We start from the raw sequence: 22,967 nt of genomic DNA on the forward strand, positions 1-22,967 counted from the left end.
GGCTTCATAATTTTTCTTTTACATGAGTGCCCAATGATACATGCAAAAGGCTTTGACAAATGAAAAATAATTGTTGAAAACAATGGCAAATGGGCTACAACATACAATGCTCTCTTGGTGATTACTGTCTCGAAAAAATAAAAATGAGGAAATGTCTTGTGATGATGTCTGGGTGACAATAAGCAATGAGAGAAATTAGTTTTTCTCAAAGGGATACAAGTTGTATAGATGATTAATAAAATAGAATTTTAAAAATACAACTGGAAAAGCCAGTTCAGGGCCATAACATTGTGCTACATGTAGTACCTATCCAGTTAAATAAAAGCATGCATCACCAGCTCAACAAATATCAGTTGTGTTCTGTGCTTAAAACACCTAAGAGTTACTCTAAATCTGCATGTTACGAGTTACTGTTTAACTTCATGAATCAATGGGAATTGGCAGACAAGAGATATTCAGTCCTATTTATTTGGCTGCATATATGATAAAAAGGGTATCTGTACAACTCTCAGTTTGTTGTGTCCAACTTTGTTTTCAAGTGGTCTCAGCTGTAATCAAGCAGCTTACGGAACTAGAGGGAAAATACAGTCATAATATAAGGAATATGGAATACTTAATTAGTAGGAATATAGAATATAAGAGCAAAGGGCTATGCTAAAACTATATAAAAGACTAGTTAAGCCATAGCTAAATTACTGCACACAGATCCAGTCATCATATTAATGGAAGGACGTGATTGCATCAGAGAAGGTACAGAGGAAAGATGTTTTGGGAGTGGAAAGTTTTATGTATGAAGAAAGATGGGATAGGCTGGGGTTATTTTCTTTGGTATAGAGGAGGCTGGGGGATATTTAATTGAGATATGCAAAATTGTGAGAGGCCTAGATAGAGTGCATAGAAACAATGTATTATTATCAGGAGACATAAGTAATTTTGGAGAAGAATTAGAGGGAAGTTGAGAATATTTAAGGTTGGTGGGGGGACCTGAAACTCACTGCCAGAAAGGATGGTAGAGGTAGAAACCCTCACTCATTACATTTAAAAACTCCTTGGATATGAAATTGAAATGGTATAACCTGTCAGAATTGGAAATTGGAATACGGTTGAATAACTTTCAGCTGGTACAGAAAAGATGGACTAAATATCTCCTTTTATAAGTTTCTATCATTTATATAGCCATGACATTTTTGCTATGTGCACAAGAAAACATTGTCACCCCTATTCCCCAATGACAGTAGCAAAGGATTAAGAAGCTGAACTGTAAAATACTGTGCCTCGGGTGCATGACCATGTCCAATGTAGGAGACCTATTAACAGAAATTCAATTTCAAAAAATGCTTTCTTCTCAGCTCACCTGGATTTAGTTATGTAATTGATCCTGAACTTCCAGAAATAGCTGCAGTCTTTTGCTTACTTCTGTTCCTTAGTGCTTTCCATTGTGTATACACTATGGGATATCTTACAAATGATTACTGTGTAGTCAGGTAGCAGTAAACTCAGACTTTCTCCCAATACGTGTAGCCAACTATTAATGACTGCAATCAGTATGCTTTCACTTTCCTGATTCTCCTCCCCACTTCCAATCCAGCCCTTACCTCCCTTTCTTCTCTTTATCTCTACTATTTTCCTTCCACAACAATCCTCTTTCTGCTCTCTGGGGGAAAGGGACAGATCGTCACTGGGGGCAGTAAAGGGACAGACCTTGCAAATAGTAGGGCTGCGGTGAAAGGGCGGCATGGTGGTGCACTGGTTAGCATTGCATCATCACGGCACCGAGGACCTGGGTTTGATCCCAGTCCCGGGTCACTGTCCGTGGAGTTTGCACATTCTCCCCATGTCTGTGTGGGTCTCACCCCCACAACCCGAAGATGTGCAGGGTAGGTGGATTGGCCACGCAAAATTGCCCCTTAATTGGAATTTTTTTTAATTTAAAAAAAGGCTGCAGTGAACAACTGGACTCACCTGAAGAGATAGCATAAAGTAGATGTATTGAATAAACAGAACCAGAAAGAGTAATGGTGAAAGAAAACAATACAAATCTAGATAAACTCAAAAAAGGGAAAATTCTAGAAATACAGAGTAGATCTATCAATAACTGCAAATGGAAGAGTATAGGTTAGTACTTTTGGTGCATTCCCCATGGATGTAAGATGACATTTTCTTAAAATCACAAACCAATCACCTTCACTTTGGGGAAGCATAGGGATGGTCAAGACCAATATCAAATGCTGTAGAAGATGTATCACCATTTTAGAATTTTAAAACAAAACTAACAACTTGAGGAATAATCATAATTGTGTGAAAGGTTTAAAAACACTCAATTGGTATGCTATTGTCTGAATAAGCTTATCCTGCCTGGGTCATGTTTTTAAAGAAGGTTGTTTACCCATAAGGAAGCCTATAGGAGTAATCTTCAGGTTGGCTCAATAGCTCCGCCATCACTAGTGCGCCACCTGCAGGTCTGGAAGACCACAGGCCTCCAATCATCGGTCGCTGGGCAACCAGGGAGTCCACACGCGCGTACCGCGCTAGTGCGCCACCTGCAGGCTGGGAAGACCACGCACCTCGAATCACGGTCGCTGGGCAACCAGCGCCCATAACGCAGCAAAGTCGTCAGGCTGAACATGGAGAGTTCCCCAGGTAAGGATAGCACTGCTGCTGAGGGAAGAGGTTCAAGAAGATTAGAGAAGGCTGCTGACTATCGCCAGAGTTCACCGTTATGGTGCAACTGAGGCTAGTCGAGGAAAGGGTCTATTCTCCAACTTTATTCCTGAAATGTTATTAAAAGGGAAGTGTTAAAGGAAAGGTGAGGAGAAACAGGAAAGTTTAGTTAGGGGAGGGATGGGTATATCCTGCCAGAATATAACTGCTTTCTGCCGTGACTGTTTCAATAGGACTAGTATTTGAAAATGTGTTATTGCTTCACTCCGCTCCAGCCACTATTTTCTCTCCTCTGAACGGGGTGTCGGTTTCATGAGTGTCAGTTGTCTTACCTTTTCCCTAAGTGACCGTTTTGCGTTGGTTACATGCTGTAGTTATGTCAATAAACAACTCCTTGTTAATTGTATCATTTTTCTGTCAAAGGTACCTCAGAGAGTTCAAATTGTTCAAGCTTCATTTGTTGTGTGTGTTTTATAGGAAAAAACAAATCCACACTGTTGCCAATTCGCACCGGAAACGTCAATAATGTTGCCCTTTTAATGAATGGGGTACCATCCTACCAGCATCACCAATAATGGTGCCAATTAATAATGATATTGCTTTTCAGAATCGGCAGGTATCAAATGATACCACCACAAAGTTCAACCGGATATTGATCAAAGACCCAACAACCAGTCAGTTAGTTCAAGTTCAATAATAGTTTATTTACACACAGGATTAACTCACACATGCAACATAAACACTACAAGCTAAATTATACCTAACACTACAACAACCTGTACTTAACTTCAGGCACCAGGCTTTGGCGGAGGAACACTGCCTTTGTTCGGATCTGGACAGCTGCGTCTGGAGAAGTAACTTTGGTTCTGCTGTGCTCATCCGTCTGGTAGCGATCGTTGGTCTTGAACTTGGTTCGGGTCGTGGTGCTGCAGTTGGCCGGGCCAAAGAGTGCCGGTGTGCCAGGGCCAAAAGAGATCGAACGCATGGCAGTGTCTCTCTTTATCCCTTGGGATTTCGTGCTTCGGCAGGCTTCGATTACTGCCTTCGATTTGAGCCAATAAAGGGGCGGGTGCCTTGATGACTGGGCGTGTCCTGAGCGGTCATTGACCTTGGCTGTTTGGGCTTCCTGGGTGAAGGGAGTGGCGCCGATGTGTCTGGAATTGTATCTGATACATGAGTACCAGTCCTTTGTCCTGGGGAAATGGGCCATTAGAGTGCAAATCGGCTAGGGGTTTCGATACTGTCTAGTTCTCTGTTAGCAAATATACATTTAGGCTCTGAGTTTGCCTGAATCCTGTATTGGCCATATTTCTCTTGAGTCTTTGCAAGTGTCCATGTTTCCTTCGTAAGTGGCCATCCCAGATGGCTACAACACTCAGCTTCCATTTGCTCAGCCAAATTTACCTCCTTGGATTTTAGACGTCAGTCATTTTCAATTACTGAACATCGCACCCAGGATGGAACAAACAATCAACAAGCCCTGACACATTGTGTGAATGACAGGTTTACTGCCAATCTTTGAAAAATCCTGATATATAAAATGCCCTTCCTCAAATATGGCAGTTTTCGTTGGATTCAGAAGGAAGGTTCCTTTGTCTGAATTTGCAGGAATTCACTCCACAATATATGGTGCATTTTGAAAGTTGTAATCTTTTAGTTGGTTTGAGCCTCTTCATTCAGTTGTGGGAAATAAGTCAGATTGATAAATGTGAGAAGCTCCAGGCAGATGAGATCTGGGTGCCAAAAAGAGATGTAGGGCAGCGGTATTATGGGCCAGGGTTTGAAGAACACCAAAGTATATCATGGAGTTCACCTGACCCACACCTTTTAATAGATTTTGGTTATGGGGAGCACAAGGGCCTACTTTACAAGTGTGATGCAACAGAGAACTAAAAGTATTTCTAAACAAAAACAATGTTTATGTTATGAATCCAGTTAACATTTTATAAACACACAGTAAACAGTTTATCAACGACCAACCCTGACAACCCCCCCCCCCCCCCAAAGATACAGTATTCTATGGATAGCCCTTAATAACTTCCCAAACCACATGCATAAGTTAAACCCTTTTCAAATAAAGACAGCAGGTTTAAATTCTCTACTGAAACAGTTATTACTTTGAAATCATCAAGTGATTGGGAGACAGTCTTTAGATTGCAGAGAGATATACAGCTTCTGGTTTGAATGCAGCTCTCCAGCTTTGAAAACTAAACCAAAAACACACTGCAGCTGCCATCTCAAAACAAAAGTGAAAAGCAGACAGACGGCCCAGCTCCACCCACACATTGAATTGTAAACCAAGCTAGATGTTGAGTTTTAATCTTTGAATGGACCTCTTCAGTGCTTGCCTAATACCAGTTAAACTTATTAGGTTTAAATTGACATAGTCTAAAAATAATGCAGCAGAATTGGGTGAATTTTCCCCGACTTGTGTTTGGGCATAGATTAGAATAAATTGTGTAAATGAGCCTAGGCGCATCATTTGGAAGAAATCTGGGCAAACCGGATAGAACAAAGAACAATACAGCACAGGAACAGGCCCTACGGCCCTCCAAGCCTGTACCGGTCATGATACCAATGGTGGCCAAAATCCTCAGCACTTCCTTGTGCCGTATCCCTCCAGACCCAGCCTATCCATGTATTTGTCAAGATGCCATTCAAACGCCATTAATGTATCTTCTTCCACAACCTCCCCTGGCAGAGAGTGTTCTAGGCACCGACCACCCTCTGTGTAAAAAAGCCTGCCTCACACATCTCCTTGAAACTTTACCCCAAGGACCTTAAACCTATGCCCCCTGGTGACTGATCCCTCCACCTTGGAAAAGAGTGCCTGCCCATCCACTCTGTCCATGCCCCTCATAATCTTAGAGTCATAGATGTTTACAGCATGGAAACAGGCCCTTCTGCCGGGCTTGTCCATGCCACCCAGTTTCTATCACTAAGCTAATCCCACTTGCCCGCATTTGGCCCATCTCCCTCTATTCCCACTCTGTCCATGTAACTGTCTAACTTTTTAAAGGAAAAAATTGTACCCGCCTCTACCACTGTCTCTGGCAACCCGTTCCAGATATTCACCACCCACTGTGTGAAACAATTTCTCCTCTGGTCTCTTTTGCATCTCTCCCCTCTCACCTTAAACCTATGCCCTCTAGTTCTAGACTCCTCTGCCTTTGGGAAAAGATGTCGACTATCTACCTTATCTATGCTCCTCATTATTTTATAGACCTATATAAGATCACCCCTAAGCCTCCTAAACCCCTAAGAGGGGCTGGAGGGGTCGGACCTGCCGGCCTATGTGGCCGTGATGTTGAACTCGCTGGTGGGGGCAGGATCCTTCCCTCCTATTCTCCAGGGAAAAAAGTCTCAGCCCATCCAGCCTCTCCTTATAACTCAGACTATCAAGTCCTGGTAGCATCTTCGTAAATCTCTTCTGCACTCTTGTAGACCTCTATCAGGTCACCTCTCAACCTCCGTCGTTCTAATGAAAACAATCCAAGTCCATTCAGCTGCTCCGCATGACTAACACCCTCCAGAGCAGGCAACATCTTGGTAACCCTCCTCTGCACCCTCTCCAATGCCTCCACATCATTCTGGCAGAGTGGTGACCAGAATTGTGCGCAATACTCCAAGTGCAGCCATACCAAGGTTATATACAACTAGAGCATGACTTGCCAGGTCCTATACTCGATAGGACAATACACATACTTGTTGTGGGTGTGCAATCCTCATGTCCACATTTTCTTTGTGCTGCACCCTGGTGCAAATAGAAGAAAGTCTGTTCCATTGTGTTTGACGTAGTATAATGACCCTGTCCTAATATAAATCAATGAATGTGCCGGTTGCGGCTATGCGGAGCTAAGCCGCACATTCGGCAGCTCCCGCTTTAAGAGGACTTGTGGGCTCTTTTAAGGGCCCCAAATGGCGCTGATTCGACGATTCCAGGTGGATAAAGGGGTCTGGAGCAAAACCCCCCGGGATTTATGGTGCGGACCCGAAGTGGGGCGAGGAGAAAAACGGCAGCAGCTCCCCTGGAAAAGCGAGGGAAGGTGGACAAAATGGTGGCCGGTGGAGCCCCTGAGGAGTGGAGGCAGTGGGCTGAGGAGCAGCAGGCGGCCCTTCTGCGCTATTTCACGGAGCTGAAAGGGGAGTTGTTGGAATCCCTGAAGGTGACGACGAGTAAGCTGCTGGAGACCCAGACAACCCAGGGTGCAGCGATACTTGAGTTGCAGCAGCAGGCCTCTGAGCGCGAGGAGGAGGTTTCGGCCCTCGTGGGGAAGGTGGAGATACACGAGGCGCTTCATAAAAAGTGGCAAGATCGGTTCGAGGAGATGGAGCTTCGGTCACGGAGGAAGAACCTGCGGATCCTGGGCCTCGAAGAGGGGCTGGAGGGGTCGGACCTGCCGGCCTATGTGGCCGTGATGTTGAACTCGCTGGTGGGGGCAGGATCCTTCCATCTGCCCCTGGAGCTGGAGGGGGCCCACAGAGTACTGGCCAGGCGGCCTAAGGCGAATGAACCCCTGCGGGCGGTGCTGGTGCGGTTCCATCGGTTCAGTGACCGGGAGTGTGTTCTCCGAAGGGCCAAGAAGGTGAGGAGTAGTAAGTGGGAGAATTCGGTAGTGCATATCTACCAGGACTGGAGTGCGGAGGTGGCCAAGCGGAGAGCCGGGTTTAACCGGACGAAGGCGGTGCTCCATGGAAAGCAGGTGAAGTTCGGCATGTTGCCGCCTGCGCGCCTATGGGTCACCTACAAGGACCGGCATCAGTACTTTGAGTCCCCAGAGGAAGCGTGGGCCTTTGTGCAGGCTGAAAAGCTGGACTCGAATTAGAGATTGGGGGCTGTGGGAGTTTTTCTATTTCTGTATAATTGTCTATGCTGTAGCGGGTTATTCTGTTTGTTTCTGTTTTTTCTCTCGCTTTCGGACGATGTGGGTTATGGTTTCGTGTTCTAAGGTGGGTACTGGGGTTTGTGGTTGGTCTGTGTCTTTGTTTGTACGGAGTTGGTGGTTGGGTTGGGACTGCGGTTTGGGAGCTGCGTTGGTGGGGTGGGGCAATGTGAAAGCGCGGGCTTTTCTCTGGTTTCCCGCGCTGCGGGACGAGGGGGTGGAGCTGGTGGCGAGGGGCGTGGTTATTAGACCGGGTTTCCCGCGCTGAAGCGGTGCCAAGCAGCTGATGCAGGCGAGGAGGGGGGATCTCATATCGGGAGGGGTCGGAGTTAGAGCGGGAGCTGCCGGGGTCAGCAGAAGTCAGCTGGCTCACGGGAGTACAGTGGAGGGAGAGTCGCGGCTAGGAGGGGTCCTAGCCTGGGGGGGGGGGGGGGGGGGGGGGGGGGGGGGATACCGGGTTGCTGCTGGATTGGCCAGGGAGGAGTTGGTGCGGGTCGGGGTGAGGTTCTATCGCCGTGGGAAACGGGCCGAATGGGTGCTGGCCAGGGGCGAGCAGTCGATGGGCTATGGCTAGTCGACGGGGGAGGGGGCAGGATCCGACTGATTACGTGGAACGTGAGGGGGTTGAATGGGCCGGTTAAGCGGGCCCGGGTGTTTTCACATCTGAAGGGGCTGAAGGCGGACGTGGCCATGCTCCAGGAGACCCACCTGAAGGTGGTGGACCAGGTCCGTCTGAGGAAGGGGTGGGTGGGGCAGGTTTTCCACTCAGGGCTCGACTAGAAGAACCGGGGGGGTGGCGATCCTGGTGGGGAAGAGGGTGGCGTTTGAGGCGTCTGAGGTTGTGGCTGATAGTGGCGCCAGATATGTGATGGTGAGCGGTAAGCTGCAGGGGGAGAGCGTGGTGTTGGTTAATATGTACCCCCCAAATTGGGATGATGCTGGTTTCATGAGGCGTATGTTGGGCCGCATTCCTGGCATGGAGGTGGGGGGCTTGATCATGGGGGGGGGGGGGGACTTCAATACGGTGCTGGATCCCCTACTGGATCGTTCTTGTTCAAGGACAGGCAGGAGGCCGGCGGCGGCCAAGGTGTTGAGGGGGTTTATGGACCAGATGGGAGGAGTGGATCCCTGGAGGTTCGGGAGGCCGAGGGCTCGGGAGTACTTTTTTTTTCTCCCATGTGCACAGGGTGTATTCCCGCATTGATTTCTTTGTTTAGAGTAGGGGACTGGTCCCGAGGGTGGAGGAGGCCGAGTATTCGGCTATTGCGATTTCGGACCATGCTCCGCATTGGGTGGATCTGGAGATGGGGGAGGTGCGGGACCAGCGCCCGCTTTGGCGTCTGGATGTGAGGTTGTTGGCTGATGAGGAGGTGTGTAGGAGGGTTCGGGGATGTATCGAGAGGTACCTCGAGGTCAATGATACTGGGGAGGTCCAGGTGGGGATGGTGTGGGAGGCTCTGAAGGCAGTGATTAGGGGGGAGCTGATCTCCATCCGAGCCCATAGGGAGAGGAGGGAGAGGGAGAGACTGGTGGAGGAGCTGTTGAGGAGCGGTGGAGGTACGCGGAGGCCCCGGAGGAGGGATTGCTGGGGGAGCGGCGTAGCTTGCAGGCCAAGTTTGATTTATTTACCACCAGAAAGGCGGAGACACAGTGGAGGAAGGCGCAGGGAGCGGTCTATGAGTATGGAGAGAAGGCGAGCAGGATGCTGGCGCACCAGCTTCGTAAGTGGGACGCGGCTAGGGAGATTGGTGGAGTGAAGGATAGAGATGGGAAGGTGGTGCGGCAGGGGGCAGAGGTCAATGAGGTCTTTAGGGACTTCTATAGGGAACTGTACCGGTCGGAGCCACCGGCGGTGGGAGGGGGAATGGAGAGTTTTTTGGACAGGCTCCGATTTCCAAGGGTGCAGGAGGAGCAGGTGGAGGGACTGGGGGCGCCGATCGAGTTGGAGGAGCTGGTCAGTGGGATTGGCCACATGCAGTCGGGGAAGGCGCCGGGACCGGATGGGTTCCCGGTTGAATTCTATAAGAAATATGCGGACCTGCTGGGCCCCCTGTTAGTTAGGACCTTCAACGAGGCATGGGAGGGGGGTGTTCTGCCCCCGACGATGTCTCGGGCGCTAATCTCCCTGATCCTGAAGCGTGATAAGGACCCCTTGCAGTGCAGATCATGCAGGCCGGTTTCACTGCTGAATGTAGACGCCAAGTTGCTGGCGAAGATCTTGGCCACTAGAATAGAGGACTGGGTGCTGGGGGTGGTACATGAAGATCAGACGGGTTTTGTGAAGGGGAGGCAGTTGCACACTAACATGCGAAGGCTGCTAAATGTGATAATGATGCCGGCAGCAGATGGAGAGGCGCAGATTGTGGTGGCATTGGATGCGGAGAAGGCCTTTGACAGGGTTGAGTGGGGGTACTTGTGGGAGGTGCTGGAGATGTTCAGGTTTGGGGTGGGGTTTATTAAATGGGTGAGGTTGCTGTACGAGGCCCCGTTGGCGAGTGTAGCGACAAATGGGAGGTGGTCCGAGTACTTCAGGCTCCACTGTGGGACGAGGCAGGGGTGCCCCCTGTCCCCCTTGCTTTTTGCGCTGGCAATTGAGCCTCTTGCCATGGCTCTTAGGGAGTCGAGGAGGTGGAGGGGTTTGGTGCGAGGTGGGGAGGAGTACCGAGTGTTGCTGTATGCGGACGACTTGCTCTTGTATGTGGCAGACCCGGTGGGGGGAATGCCGGAGGTGATGGAGATTCTTGCTGAGTTCGAGAGTTTCTCGGGATATAAATTGAACCTGGGCAAGAGTGAGCTGTTTGTCGTACACCCGGGAGATCAGGAGGAGGGGATTGGTAGGCTCCCGCTAAAGAGGGCAGTGAGGAGTTTTAGGTACCTGGGGGTTCAGGTGACTAGGAGCTGGGGGACTCTGCACAAGCTCAATTTTACTAGGTTGGTGGAGCAGATGGAAGAGGAATTTAAAAGGTGGGACATGCTGCCGTTGTTGTTGGCGGGTAGAGTACAGTCCGTTAAAATGACGGTGCTCCCGAGGTTTTTGCTTTTGTTTCAGTGCCTCCCCATTTTTGTTCCGAGGGCCTTTTTTAGGAGGGTGAATAGCAGCATTTTGGGATTTGTTTGGGTGCACGGGACTCCGAGGGTAAGGAGGGTCTTTTTGGAGCGGGGCAGGGATAGAGGGGGGCTGGCACTGCCCAACCTCTCTGGGTACTATTGGGCGGCTAACGTCTCGATGGTACGCAAATGGGTAATGGATGGGGAGGGGGCAGCATGGAAACGGATGGAGATGGCGTCCTGTGGAGGCACGAGCCTGAAGGCACTGGTAACGGCGCCGCTGCCGCTCCCTCCAACGAGGTACACTACGAGCCCGGTGGTGGCGGCTACCCTCAAAATTTGGGGGCAGTGGAGGCGACACAGGGGGGAAGTGGGGGGCTCGGTGGAGGCCCCGCTGCGGGGGAACCACCGGTTTGGCCCAGGGAACATGGATGGCGGGTTCCTGGGGTGGCACAGGGCGGGCATTAGGAAGTTGGGAGACCTGTTTATTGACGGGAGGTTCGCGAGCCTTGGTGAACTGGAGGAGAAGTTTGAGCTCCCCCCCCGGGGAATATGTTCAGGTACCTTCAGGTCAAGGCGTTTGCTAGGCGACAGGTGGAGGGGTTCCCTTTGCTGCCCCCGCGGGGGGTAAGACATAGGGTGCTTTCGGGGGTGTGGGTCGGGGATGGGAAGGTGTCTGACATCTACCAGGTAATGCAAGACGTGTGGGAGGCGTAGGTAGAGGAGTTGAAGGCTAAGTGGGAGGTGGAACTGGGGGAGCAGATTAAGGAGGGGACATGGGCGGACGCCCTGGAGAGGGTGAACTCCTCCTCTTCATGTGCGAGGCTTAGTCTCATCCAGTTCAAGGTGCTGCACCGGGCCCACATGTCCGGATCTAGGATGAGTAGGTTCTTTGGGGGAGAAGACAGGTGCGTCAGGTGTTCGGGGAGTCCAGCGAACCATGCCCACATGTTTTGGGCATGCCCTTCACTGGAGGAGTTCTGGAAGGTGGTGGCGAGGACGGTGTCGAGGGTGGTGGGATCCAGGGTCAAACCAGCGTGGGGACTCGCGATATTTGGGGTTGGGGTGGAGCCGGGAGTGCAGGAGGCGAAAGAGGCCGACGTCTTGGCCTTTGCGTCCCTAGTAGCCCGGCGGAGGATCTTGCTGCAGTGGAAAGATGCGAGACCTCCGAGCGTGGAGACCTGGATTAATGACGACATGGCGGGATTCATTCAGCTGGAGAGGGTCAAGTTCGCCCTGAGGGGGTCGGTACAAAGGTTCTTTAGGAGGTGGCAGCCTTTCCTCGACTTTCTGGCTCAACGATATGGTACTAGGTCAGCAGCAGCAGCAACCCGGGGGGGGGGGGGGGGAAAGGGAGGGTTTTTTTTAGGGGGATAGTGTTTAAGTTAATTTGCTTATTAATTTATTTTGTTGTTTATTGGGGTTGGGGGGGGGGGGGGGTTTGTTATATGCGTTGTTACCGGTGTCGGGGGGGTGTTTATTACTATTATTGTTATTATTATTGTTTTGTTGATATTTTTCAAAAAATTCCAATATAGAGCCAACTGATAAGGGACCGGGCAGTACTCACACAGTTGGGTATAGCGGAGAGCTGCGTATCCAGATATAAACCTTTCTTCTTTAGCTCAACTCGGTGAGGACTACCCTTCTTGTAAGCACAAAACTGGCAGTGAGGAGTAAACGTGGTTAACTAGCCCCATTTAGATAGGGCAGCACAGTGGTGCAGTGGTTAGCACTGCAGGCTCACGGCGACAAGGTCCCAGGTTCGATCCCAGCTCTGGGTCACTGTCCATGTGGGGTTTGCACATTCTCCCCGTATTTGCGCGGGTTTCGCCCCCACAACACACAGATGTGCAGGGTAGGTGGATTGGACACGCTAAATTGCCCCTTAATTGGAAAAAATGAATTGGGTGCTCTAAATTTATGAAATAAAGACTATCCACATTGAGGCCTTGTGGCTCAGCCGTCTCCTAGCATTCGTGTTGCAAGTCAGACCCTGTGTTTCTTTACCATGCCGTTGTTCAGCCGACTGGACGCCTTTGACGCCAGGTTCAAGGATTAGGCCTTATTTGCGGAGCGCATGAATTTGTCTTTCCATGCGAGGACAACTGCCATATGGTGAACTTGCTGACCATTTCCATGCGAGAAATGTCGAGGAGGACAAGCGCCATTTTTCATTGAATTATCATAGAATTTACAGTGCAGAAGGAGGCCATTCGGCCCATCGAGTCTGCACCGGCTCTTGGAAAGAGCACCCTACCCAAGGTCAACACCTCCACCCTATCCCCATAACCCAGTAACCCCACCCAACACTAAAGGCAATTTTGGACACTAAGGGCAATTTATCATGGCCAATCCACCTAACCTGCACATCTTTGTGACTGTGGGAGGAAACTGGAGCACCCGGAGGAAACCCACGCACACACGGGAAGGATGTGCAGACTCCACACAGACAGTGACCCAAGCCGGAATCGAACCTGGGACCCTGGAGCTGTGAAGCGATTGTGCTATCCACAATGCTACCGTGCTGCCCATACAGTGATCATGCTGACCATTTGCTGGGCCCATACTTATGGGATTATCCAGAGTTTACGCTGAACATCCGCACCTTTGACCTGCTCTTTGGTCAGCACTTTAGCACACCACCATCCGTCATAGTCCAGTGGTATCAATTTAACGTGCCGGAACACGCCCCAGGTGAGTCAGACCTATTGGAGGTCTGAGCATCATTCTGCCTGTGTGTTTTGCTGACTGGGCGGCGCTGGTGATCCCAATCCTGGATATTAATGTTTGTTTGGTATTAGGTCAGATCGTCTGACTTTTGAGTTGGTTATCCAAGGAATTCTTGTGTTTTTGAAAAAAATAGCTTCCATTCCCCATCTGCTCCCCTCCTGTCTATGGATAGCTATCCAGTTACTTCTTCCTGAAAAGTGCAAATCTGTAGCTATTGTGTACAGCATCAGGCTTAATTGTAATGGTTGCCTCAATTGCATAGTACTCTGGAATTAGCAGTTCTGTTCAGTATTTACAAGTTGCATCACATTTGTCCTCCTGGGATGAAATAAAACAACATGGATGGTTTTGGATAAAACTCAGCAGGTCTGGCAGCATCTGTAGAGGCAGGAACAGAATTAATGTTTTGAGTCTACAGAACTGAAGAGGGGTAGAAATGCAGTGGATTTTATACTGATGAAGAAACGGATCAAAATTGAAGGTCAGGAATAGGTGGGAGCTCAGGGGTGATTTGACAAAGATGCCATTGGCAGGACAAAGGAAGTGGTGATGGTGCTGTTAAAGACCGGTGTTAATAGTGGCATGAAGGTCAGATAGCAGAATGTGTTAATCGCAGAACAAGGGTATGTGCTCTCTGAAAGCAAATCATAAGAACAAGTTACAGCCTAGCCCTAAGGGGGGAGGGGGTTGGGATTTTTTTTTTAATGATTAAAATGGAAGAGAGAATTCATGGTCTGAAGCCATTAAACTTGACGTGAACTCCAGAAGACTAAAGTCCCTAATTGGAAGATTTGCATCTGGGCTTCACTGGGCAAGGACAGACCGGCACGGTGGCACAGTGGTTAGCACTCCAGGGACCATGGTTCAATTCTGGCGTCGGGCGACTGTGTGGAGTTTGTACTTCATCCTGTGTCTGCATGGGCTTTCTCCGGGTGCTCCAGTTTCCTCCCCCAATCCAAAGATGTGTAGGTTAGGTGGATTGGCCATGCTAAATTGCCCCTTAGTGGGGATAGGGTGGAGGCATGGGCTTAAGTAGGGTGCTCTTTCTAAGGGCTGTGCATACTCGATGGGCCGAATGGCCTCCTTCTGCACTGTAAATTCTGTGACTCTATATCGACATGAGAGCAAGATGAATTGAAATAGCAAGCAATGGGACGGTTGGGGTCATGCTTGCGTGCTGAGTGAAGGTATTCTCCAAAGCGGTCACACAGTCTATGTTTAGTATTCCCTATGTAGACCACATTGTGAGCAGCAAAAACAGTAGACTAAATTGAAAGAAGTGTAAGGGAATTTGCTGCTTCACTTGAAAGGAATGTTTGGGGTCTTGGACAGTGAGGACAGAGGAGGTAAAAGGGCAGGTGTTATACCTTCTGCAATTGCAACAAAATGTACTGTGGGAAGGGGATGAGGAGCTGGGGGTGCTGCATGAGTGGACCAGGGTGCCATGGAGGGAATAGTCTCTTGAATGCTAGCAAGGGAGGTGAGGGGAAGATGTGTTTAGTGGTCTCATCATGCTGGAGTTGGCGGAAATGACAGAGTGTGATTCTTTGAATGTAAAGGCTGGTGGGGTGAAAAATGAGGGTGGTTCTATGAGCGAGCGGAAGGCAGAATGGGGGAGATAGAACATAGAACAGTACAGCACAGAACAGGCCCTTCGGCCCTCAATGTTGTGCCGAGCCATGATCACCCTACTCAAACCCACGTATCCACCCTATACCCGTAACCCAACAACCCCCCCCTTAACCTTACTTTTTATTAGGACACTACGGGCAATTTAGCATGGCCAATCCACCTAACCCGCACATCTTTGGACTGTGGGAGGAAACCGGAGGACCCGGAGGAAACCCACGCACACAGGGGGAGGACGTGCAGACTCCACACAGACAGTGACCCAGCCGGGAATCGAACCTGGGACCCTGGAGCTGTGAAGCATTTATGCTAACCACCATGCTACCCTGCTGCCCCAAATGAGTCAGATGGTTGAGGGCCTTGCCAGCCACAGTGCGGGGGGCAGGGGCGGGGGGGGGAGACCTTGTTTCGGGATTTCTATCACATTTCTACCACTCTTCAGTTCTTAAGAAGACATGCGGACTCAAAACATCAACTGTTTCTCTCTCCACCGATGCTGCCAGACCTGCTGAATTTTTCCAACATTTTCTGTTTTTATTTCAGATTTCCAGTATCCACAATATTTTGCTTTTATTACTTTGAATGCTTTAGGAATGGTGTGACTGTATTCTGGGTGTTTGTGGTGATTATTTTCCTTCTGATGCTGCAGATAATATTGATTCTGAAGACTTGCTGTCCAGGAATGGGAAAGAGGAGGAAAACAAAGAGACAGAAAAACCTGCAGAAGAGGTACAATGCAACCCAGTCTGTGTCTGACTGCATGTCCGTTTTCACCATTTTTTCATCAGAGCAGGCCAGGGTTATAGCTTATATAGGTTATAGCTGCCTCACTAACATGCCATTAAATTTTCCTGATAATACCAATGCATAAAGTTGAATTTCTCATGTTCTTGATCCTTTGATTATAATCTATGTTTTAACACCTGCTCCTTAAGAGTTAGGATTTTTCTGGTACAGTACCAGTTTTCAAAGATCATAGTTTTACCTTGCAGTGTTGAATACTTTTCACCAAATTTTAAATGTTTTTATTAGCCTCATATCCTGCACGAAAGTTATTAGCATCCCTGTACTGTCCATTTTCTTCCTACCCCAATACCTACCAGATTGTTTCCCTGGTTTTTCCTCTTTCTGCCCATAATTTGGTGTAGTGATTGACCTGATTCCAGTAAACCCCCAAATTGGGCCACTAAAGGACGGGAATGTCTTCAGCAGGAGAAAAGAGAAGAGTAAGAGTTACCTGTGAGTTGCATGTAACTATAGAAGGTGTCTATTCTGTGATGCCTGAGATTGAGACAAATGGATGCAGATTGGGAGCCAATATTCCAATAAAAAGGAAGTTGATGTCCTTAAAAGAGGCTTTCTGTTCAAAGTAAATTCTGAAGGTGAGATTGCTTCAATAGAAATGGATTCTGAACATGAGAGACTACCTAAATGGGAGTCCTCAGTTTGAATGAGGCAGTGATGGTGTTAAAACCTTTTTTCTGTTTTATTGGAAGGATGTAAGGATGGTTGAGGCAAAGGATTACACGCTGTTTGAGACTCTGTGTGACACTGTCCTATCATCACTGGCACTACTGCAGAGCAGCATCACCGAGGTACCCCAAAAGTTGTACAATTCCGTTTCTTCACAAAGTGTATCTCTGAAATTTACCTTTTAATTTCAGCGCCTTATACAGAGCTGTGATTGTTGTTGCATATGTTTTCTCCCATTCTCCTCACTTGCTGAGGTAAGTAGATGGCTGATTTTTGGCAGTTTAGCTCCTCGGCTACTGTGAGTGTTATCCAGTGAGGCCTCTGCAAAATGTCTATCTGTGGGTAACACGGTTGCTCAGTGGTTAGCATTGCTGCCTCATGGCGTCGAGGACCCGGGTTCGATCCCGGCCCCTGTCACTCTCCTTGGGGAGTTTGCACATCCTCACCGTGTCTGCGTGGGTCTCACCCCCACAACCCAAAGATGTGCAGGGTGGGTGGATTGGCCTTGGTAAATTGCCCCTTGATTGGAAAAAAAGAATTGGGTACTTTAAATTTATTTTTAAAATTCCATTTGTATAAGTTGAATTAGATCCAGCGATTCTCTGCGTTTGTTGAATAGCCTACTTACAATCATCCTGGGGTCATATGTGAAGATTGGCCATTGTGTCTGTTGTGTCTGGAGAGATGGATGAAACCCTGTACTTTGTTGACACAAAAGAAAAAAAGAAATTTCTTCTGCATAATAAAGGAAAATTTAAACCCCATATCGACCTAATTGTACATACTGGAATTCACCATCAGCAGAACCATACCGCAGCAAGAGAATATGCGCCTATTATAACAAAAATTAAGCTTTTGTGGTTTCTGTTCGATGATTTATGATGCACTATCAATTACGACGAGACGCGATTAGAGAGTAATCGAGGCTTTGTTACGCAGAGATGTGTAGCCTCCTGCAGCTGCTGCCGAAATGGCTGCAGCTCGGTGAGCACACACATTTATACTCCACCTACTGGGCGGAGCCAGCAGGCAGGGATCTACTCCCGTACCTGTAGTACAGGAGCCTTATCGTATTACCTCTCATATCCGTATTATGCAAACAGTGGTGACTACCACATTCACCCCCTGTTATAAAAGAGTCCAATGGGGGTGGTGGAAAACTATTTACATGGTATCTGAGCATTTAAAAAAACTATTGACATGGTATGTGAGCATTTTTAAAGAGTACAGTTTGGTGAAAGTTCACAAATTTAGACGGTCGGGTGCCTTAATCCTCCGTTGTGAGCGCCGCAATCCCGGTGGTGATGCAGGCGCCGGCTTGGTCGCCGGTGACTCCGGGAGCGTGTAGTCCTCATCCTCATCCTCGGGTAGAACCAATGGGAGGACAGATTGTCCTGGAGCGGGGGCTGTGGTGAGGTGCGCTGGGGGGAGGGTGGGTGGCGCCGGGGCAATTGGAGGGGAGGGGGGAACCAGCTGGTGCCAGGTCTCTGAAGGAGACTGTGTCTTGGCGGCCGTCGGGGTACGCCACGTAGGGGTACTGCGGGTTCGCATATAGCAGCTGTACCCTTTCGACCAACGGGTCCGCCTTGTGGAGCCGCACGTGCTTGCGGAGGAGAACGGGTCCTGGAGCTGCCAGACACGTTGAGAGCGAAACCCCGGAGGTGGACTTCCTAGGGAAGGCAAGGAGACGTTCATGGGGGGGGGTCTCATTCGTCCTGCCCACCTTCCCGTTTCCCCGGGTGTTGTAGCTGGTTGTCCTGCTCGAGGCAATGCCCTTGCTGAGCAGGAACTGATGCAGCTCATCACTCATAAAGGCGGATCCCCGGTCACTGTGGACGTAAGCGGGGAAACCGAACAGAAGATACTATTGAGGGCTTTGATGACCCTGGCAGACGTCATATCGTGGCATGGGATGGCGAAGGGGAATCTGGAGTATTCATCGACCACGTTCAGGAAGTACGTGTTTCGGTCGGAGGAGGGGAGGGGCCCTTTGAAATCCATGCTGAGGCGTTCAAAGGGACGGGAGGCCTTCACCAAGGTGCGCTCGGTCTGGCCGGTAGAAGTGCGGTTTGCACTCCGCGCAGACCTGGCAGTCTTTGGTGACCGCCCTGACTTCCGCAATGGAGTAGGGTAGTTTGCGAGCCTTTATGAAGTGAAAGAACCGGGTGACCCCTGGGTGACAAAGACCATTGAGTAGGGCCCAGAGTCGGTCCACTTGTGCGCTGGCACATGTACCTCGGGATTGGGCATCGGGGGGCTCGTTGAGCTTACCGGGGCGATACAAAATCTTGTAATTGTAGGTGGAGAGCTCGATCTTCCACCTCAAGATTTTACCATTTTTGATCTTGCCCCACTGTATTATTGAACATGAAGGCAACCGACCGTTGGTCAGTGAGGAGAGTGAATCTCCTGCCTGCCAGGTAATGCCTCCAATGCCGCACAGCTTCAACGATGGCATGGGCCTCCTTTTCGACAGAGGAGTGCCGAATTTCAGAGGCATGGAGGGCGCGGGAGAAGAATGCCACAGGTCTGCCTGCCTGGTTGAGGGTGGTGGCCAGAGCGACATCTGATGCATCGCTCTCGACTTGAAAGGGGAGGTTCTCGTCGACCACGTGCATCGCGGCCTTGGCGATGTCGGCCTTGATACGGTTGAAGGCCTGGCGGGCCTCAGCCGTCAGGGGGAAAACTGTGGAGTGGATGAGTGGGCGGGCCTTGTCCGCACAGTTAGGGACCCACTGGGCGTAGTATGAGAAGAACTCCAGGCATCGTTTGAGGGTCTTGGGGCAGTGGGGGAGGGGGAGTTCCATGAGGGGGCGCATGCGATCGGGGTCGGGCCTTAGACTCCATCTTGCACCACATAGCCAAGGATGGCTAAGTGGTTGGTGCTGAACACGCACTTCTCCTTGTTATCCGTGAGGTTCGGGAGTTTGGCGGTGTGGAGAAATTTGAAAAGGTTAGCGTCGTGGTCCTGCTGGTCGTGGCTGCAGATGGTGACGTTATCGAGGTACGGGAAGGTGGCCCGCAGTCCGTACCGGTCAACCATTCGGTCGATCTCCCGTTGGAAGACTGAGACCCCATTGGTGATGCCGAAGGGAACTCTAAGGAAGTGGTAAAGGCGGCCGTCTGCTTCGAACACAGTGTATTGGCGGTCCGCCTTTCGGATGGGGAGCTGGTGGTAGGCAGATTTCAGGTCCACTGTCGAGAAGACCCGGTACTGTGCAATCTGATTGACCATATCAGATATGCGTTGGAGGGGTTACACGTCGAGCTGCGTGCACCAATTGATGGTCTGACTGTAGTCAATGACCATCCTGTGTTTCTCCCCAGTCTTTACAACTACCATTTGGGCTCTCCAGGGGCTGTTGCTGGCCTCAATGATGTCTTTCCGCAATAGCCGCTGGACCTCTGACCTGATGAAGGTCCTGTCCTGGGCACCGTCTGCCTCTGGTGGCGACGGGCTTGCAATCCGGGGTGAGATTTGGAAACAGGGAGGGTGGGTCGTTCTTAAGTGTCATGAGGCAGCATAAGGTGAGGGGTGGTAGGGGTCCGCCAAATTTTAGTGTTAGACTTTGGAGGTTGCACTGGGAGTCCAGGCCGAGTAACAGGGCAGCGCAGAGGTTGGGGAGGACGTAGAGGCGGAAGCTGCTGAACTCTGTGCCTTGGACGGTGAGGGTGGCGATGCAGTACTCCCGGATCTCCAGTGGGATCCGGAGGCCAGGGAGATTCTTTGGGTAACGGGGTGTACCACGAGAGAGCAGCGCCATACCGTAGCGGGGTGGATGAAGCTCTCCGTGCTCCCGGAGTCGAGAAGGCAAGATGTCTTGTGGCCATCGACTTTCACCGTCGTTGTCGCGGTTGCGAGGTTGTGTGGCCAGGACTGGTCGAGCGTGATGGAGGTGAGCTGCGGCTGGTGTTGGTGGGCCCCGGGCTGGTCGGTGGCGGTTGCGGGCGATGAGCGGCCAGATGATGTGCCTGACGAGCAGGGGTCCTGAGGCGCCGTCCAAAATGGCGGCGAAGATGGCGGCGTTAAAGATGGTGGCACCCACGGGCCGCACAAGGTCTGATGAGGGGAAGATGGCGGCGCCCACGGGCCTCACGTGTTTTGCTGCGAGGAAGATGGTGGCACCCACGGGCCGCACGTGGGCTGCGAGGATGAAAATGATGCCCACAGGTCGCACGTGGGGGGTGCAGGAACAATGGGCCTGGATACAGCTGCGATCGACCGGGCCTGGCACACCGCAGCAAAATGCCCCTTCTTCCTGCAGGTCTTGCAGATCGCACTCCGCGCCGGGCAGCGCTACCGGGGGCGCTTTGTCTGCCCGCAGGGGTTTGCTGGCTGCCGCGCAGCGCAGGCTTGGGGTTGGCTGGGGGTGGCCGCTGGTGGGGCCCACGATGTCCATGAGGCGGGGTGCTGTGCGGTCGGGGGCATGCATTACGGGAGGCTACTGTTAGTGAGGTCGCGAGTTTCTTGGTCGCCGCGAGTTCGAGCGTGCCCCCTTCTAAAAGGCGCTGGCGGATGTACGATGACCCTATGCCCGTAACGAAAGCATCCCTGATTAGGAGTTCAGTATGTTCAACGGCCGAAACCGCCTGGTAATCGCAGTTCCTCGCCAAGGCCAATTCGTCCAATGACTCACCGGGGAGTTGTTGCCGCAAGGACAGGAGGTGCCTAGCATAGAGTTTGTTGATCGGCCGGATGTAGTTCTCTTTCAGAAGCGCCATGGCCTCAGTGTAGTTGGGCGCATCCTGGATAAGAGGAAAAATATCGGCGCTCAACCGTGTGTACAGGATCTGGAGTTTCTGCGCTTCTGAGGGTTGTTCTGTCGCTGCTCCAATGTAGTCTTCAAAGCAAGCTAGCCAGTGGTCGAAGGCCGACGTGGCATTGTCTGCTTGAGGGTGCAGCTGCAGGCGATCTGGCTTGATGTGTAGGTCCATCGCTGTAAAATCTCTGCTTAATAAATTGATGCACTATCAATTACGATGAGACGAGAGTAGAGAGTAATCGAGGCTTTATTAAGCAGAAATGTGTTGCCTCTTGCAGCTGCCGCCGAAATGGCTGCAGCTCAGTGAGCACACACATTTATACTCCACCTACTGGGCGGAGCCAGCAGGCAGGGATCTATCCCCGTACCTGTAGTACAGGAGCCTTACAGTATTACCTCTCATATACGTATTACCCAAACAGTGGTGACTACCACAATTTATTTGGTACTTAATTGTTGGCCACAGTACTCACACAGGTTTAATTCCAGTGATGGCTATCTATTTTCTGAAAACTATAAGGGATTTACATTGCAATGTGACTAAATTTTGCACATCAGGGCAAGGCCCTGATCCACCTAGCTGCACATCTTTGGGTTGTCGGGGTGAGACCCATGCAGACACAGGGAGAATGTGCAAACTCCACAGGAATAGCGACCCGCGGACTGGATTGAATACGGGTCCTCGGCGGCATGAGGCAGGAGTGCTAACCATTGCATCACCATGCCGTCCTGATATTGGACATTATAAATAGAGTACAAAAGCAAAGAGGTTATGGTAATAAAAAACACTGGTGTCGCTTCAACTGGAGTATTGTGTCCCATTCCGGACACCACAATTTAAGAAACAGTTGAAGGCATTCGAGAGTATGTAGAAAATAATTACGAGAATGGCATCAGGGATGGGGGACTTCAATTACATGGATAGATTGGAAAAGCTGGGGCTGTTCTCCTTAATGAAGGGAAGATTGAGGGAAGATTTGATAAAAGGTGGTGTTCAAAATCATAATGGTCTGGACAGAGTGGAGAGGGAGAAACTGTTCTCATTGACGGAAGGCTCGAGAACCAGAAGGTACAAATTTTAAGGTGAGTGGCAAAACAACCAAAGGGGGCTGAGGAAAAGCTTTAATACGCAGTGAGTTGTTAGAATCTAGAATGCACTACCTGAGAGTGTGGTGGAGGCAAATTCAATCCTGGCTTTCAAAAAAGAATTGATAATTATCTGAAGAAATAATATTTGCAGGGCTATGGGGAAAGGCTGGGGAGTGGAATTAGTTGAGTTACTCTTGTAGAAAGCTGAGCTGAATGGCCTCCTCCTCTGCTGTAACCCTATGAATTAAGCCTTTCCATTTAATTACAAACAAATTAAATGATTTACATTTTAAGGTACTGTTTTTGATTGATGTGAAGACATGGGTTGGATCTCTGAGAGAAGCATGTAGAAGAAGGACGCACATAAGGTAGTTCCTGCCAGAGTCCATGTTTTTTGGTCCTTTTTAGCCGAGTTCACGGGGGAAATTGGTTGACAGACCCAACCCATCGAACAGTATTTTATGAGAAGGTGTTGAAAGCCGTGAAAAAGAATGTTGAAAAGAAGGGTGCAAGTGGTAGCCCTTCAGCGGAGACGGAGAAGTTGTGAAGCTCATTGGGAGCAAAGATGGCGGAGGTGAGCTCGTAAGGTGGGTTCACGTCTGTCACAGTAGATTCGTTACAATGGCAATCTTGTTTGAGAGATAATTCGGTAAGCACTTTGGGAGGCAAGGAAGGGAGATGCCGGACA

The 22,967-nt window shown here is 50.0% G+C and overlaps 1 protein-coding gene across 2 annotated transcripts in view; it reads left to right on the forward strand.

The window, feature by feature from the left end:
• Window positions 1–2,577: 2,577 nt before the first annotated feature.
• Window positions 2,578–22,967, forward strand: part of LOC119971703 — a 157,250-nt gene continuing 136,860 nt past the window's right edge. For both annotated transcript variants that reach the window (XM_038807611.1, XM_038807612.1), the window contains exons 1-3: window positions 2,578–2,640; window positions 15,604–15,683; window positions 16,451–16,549. In XM_038807611.1, coding sequence (XP_038663539.1) covers window positions 2,625–2,640; window positions 15,604–15,683; window positions 16,451–16,549 — 195 coding nt within the window. In that variant the 5' untranslated portion in view covers window positions 2,578–2,624. The remainder of the gene's footprint in view (window positions 2,641–15,603; window positions 15,684–16,450; window positions 16,550–22,967) is intronic.

Source organism: Scyliorhinus canicula, chromosome 9 (genome assembly GCF_902713615.1).
Source record: "Scyliorhinus canicula chromosome 9, sScyCan1.1, whole genome shotgun sequence".
NCBI classification, from domain to species: domain Eukaryota; kingdom Metazoa; phylum Chordata; class Chondrichthyes; order Carcharhiniformes; family Scyliorhinidae; genus Scyliorhinus; species Scyliorhinus canicula.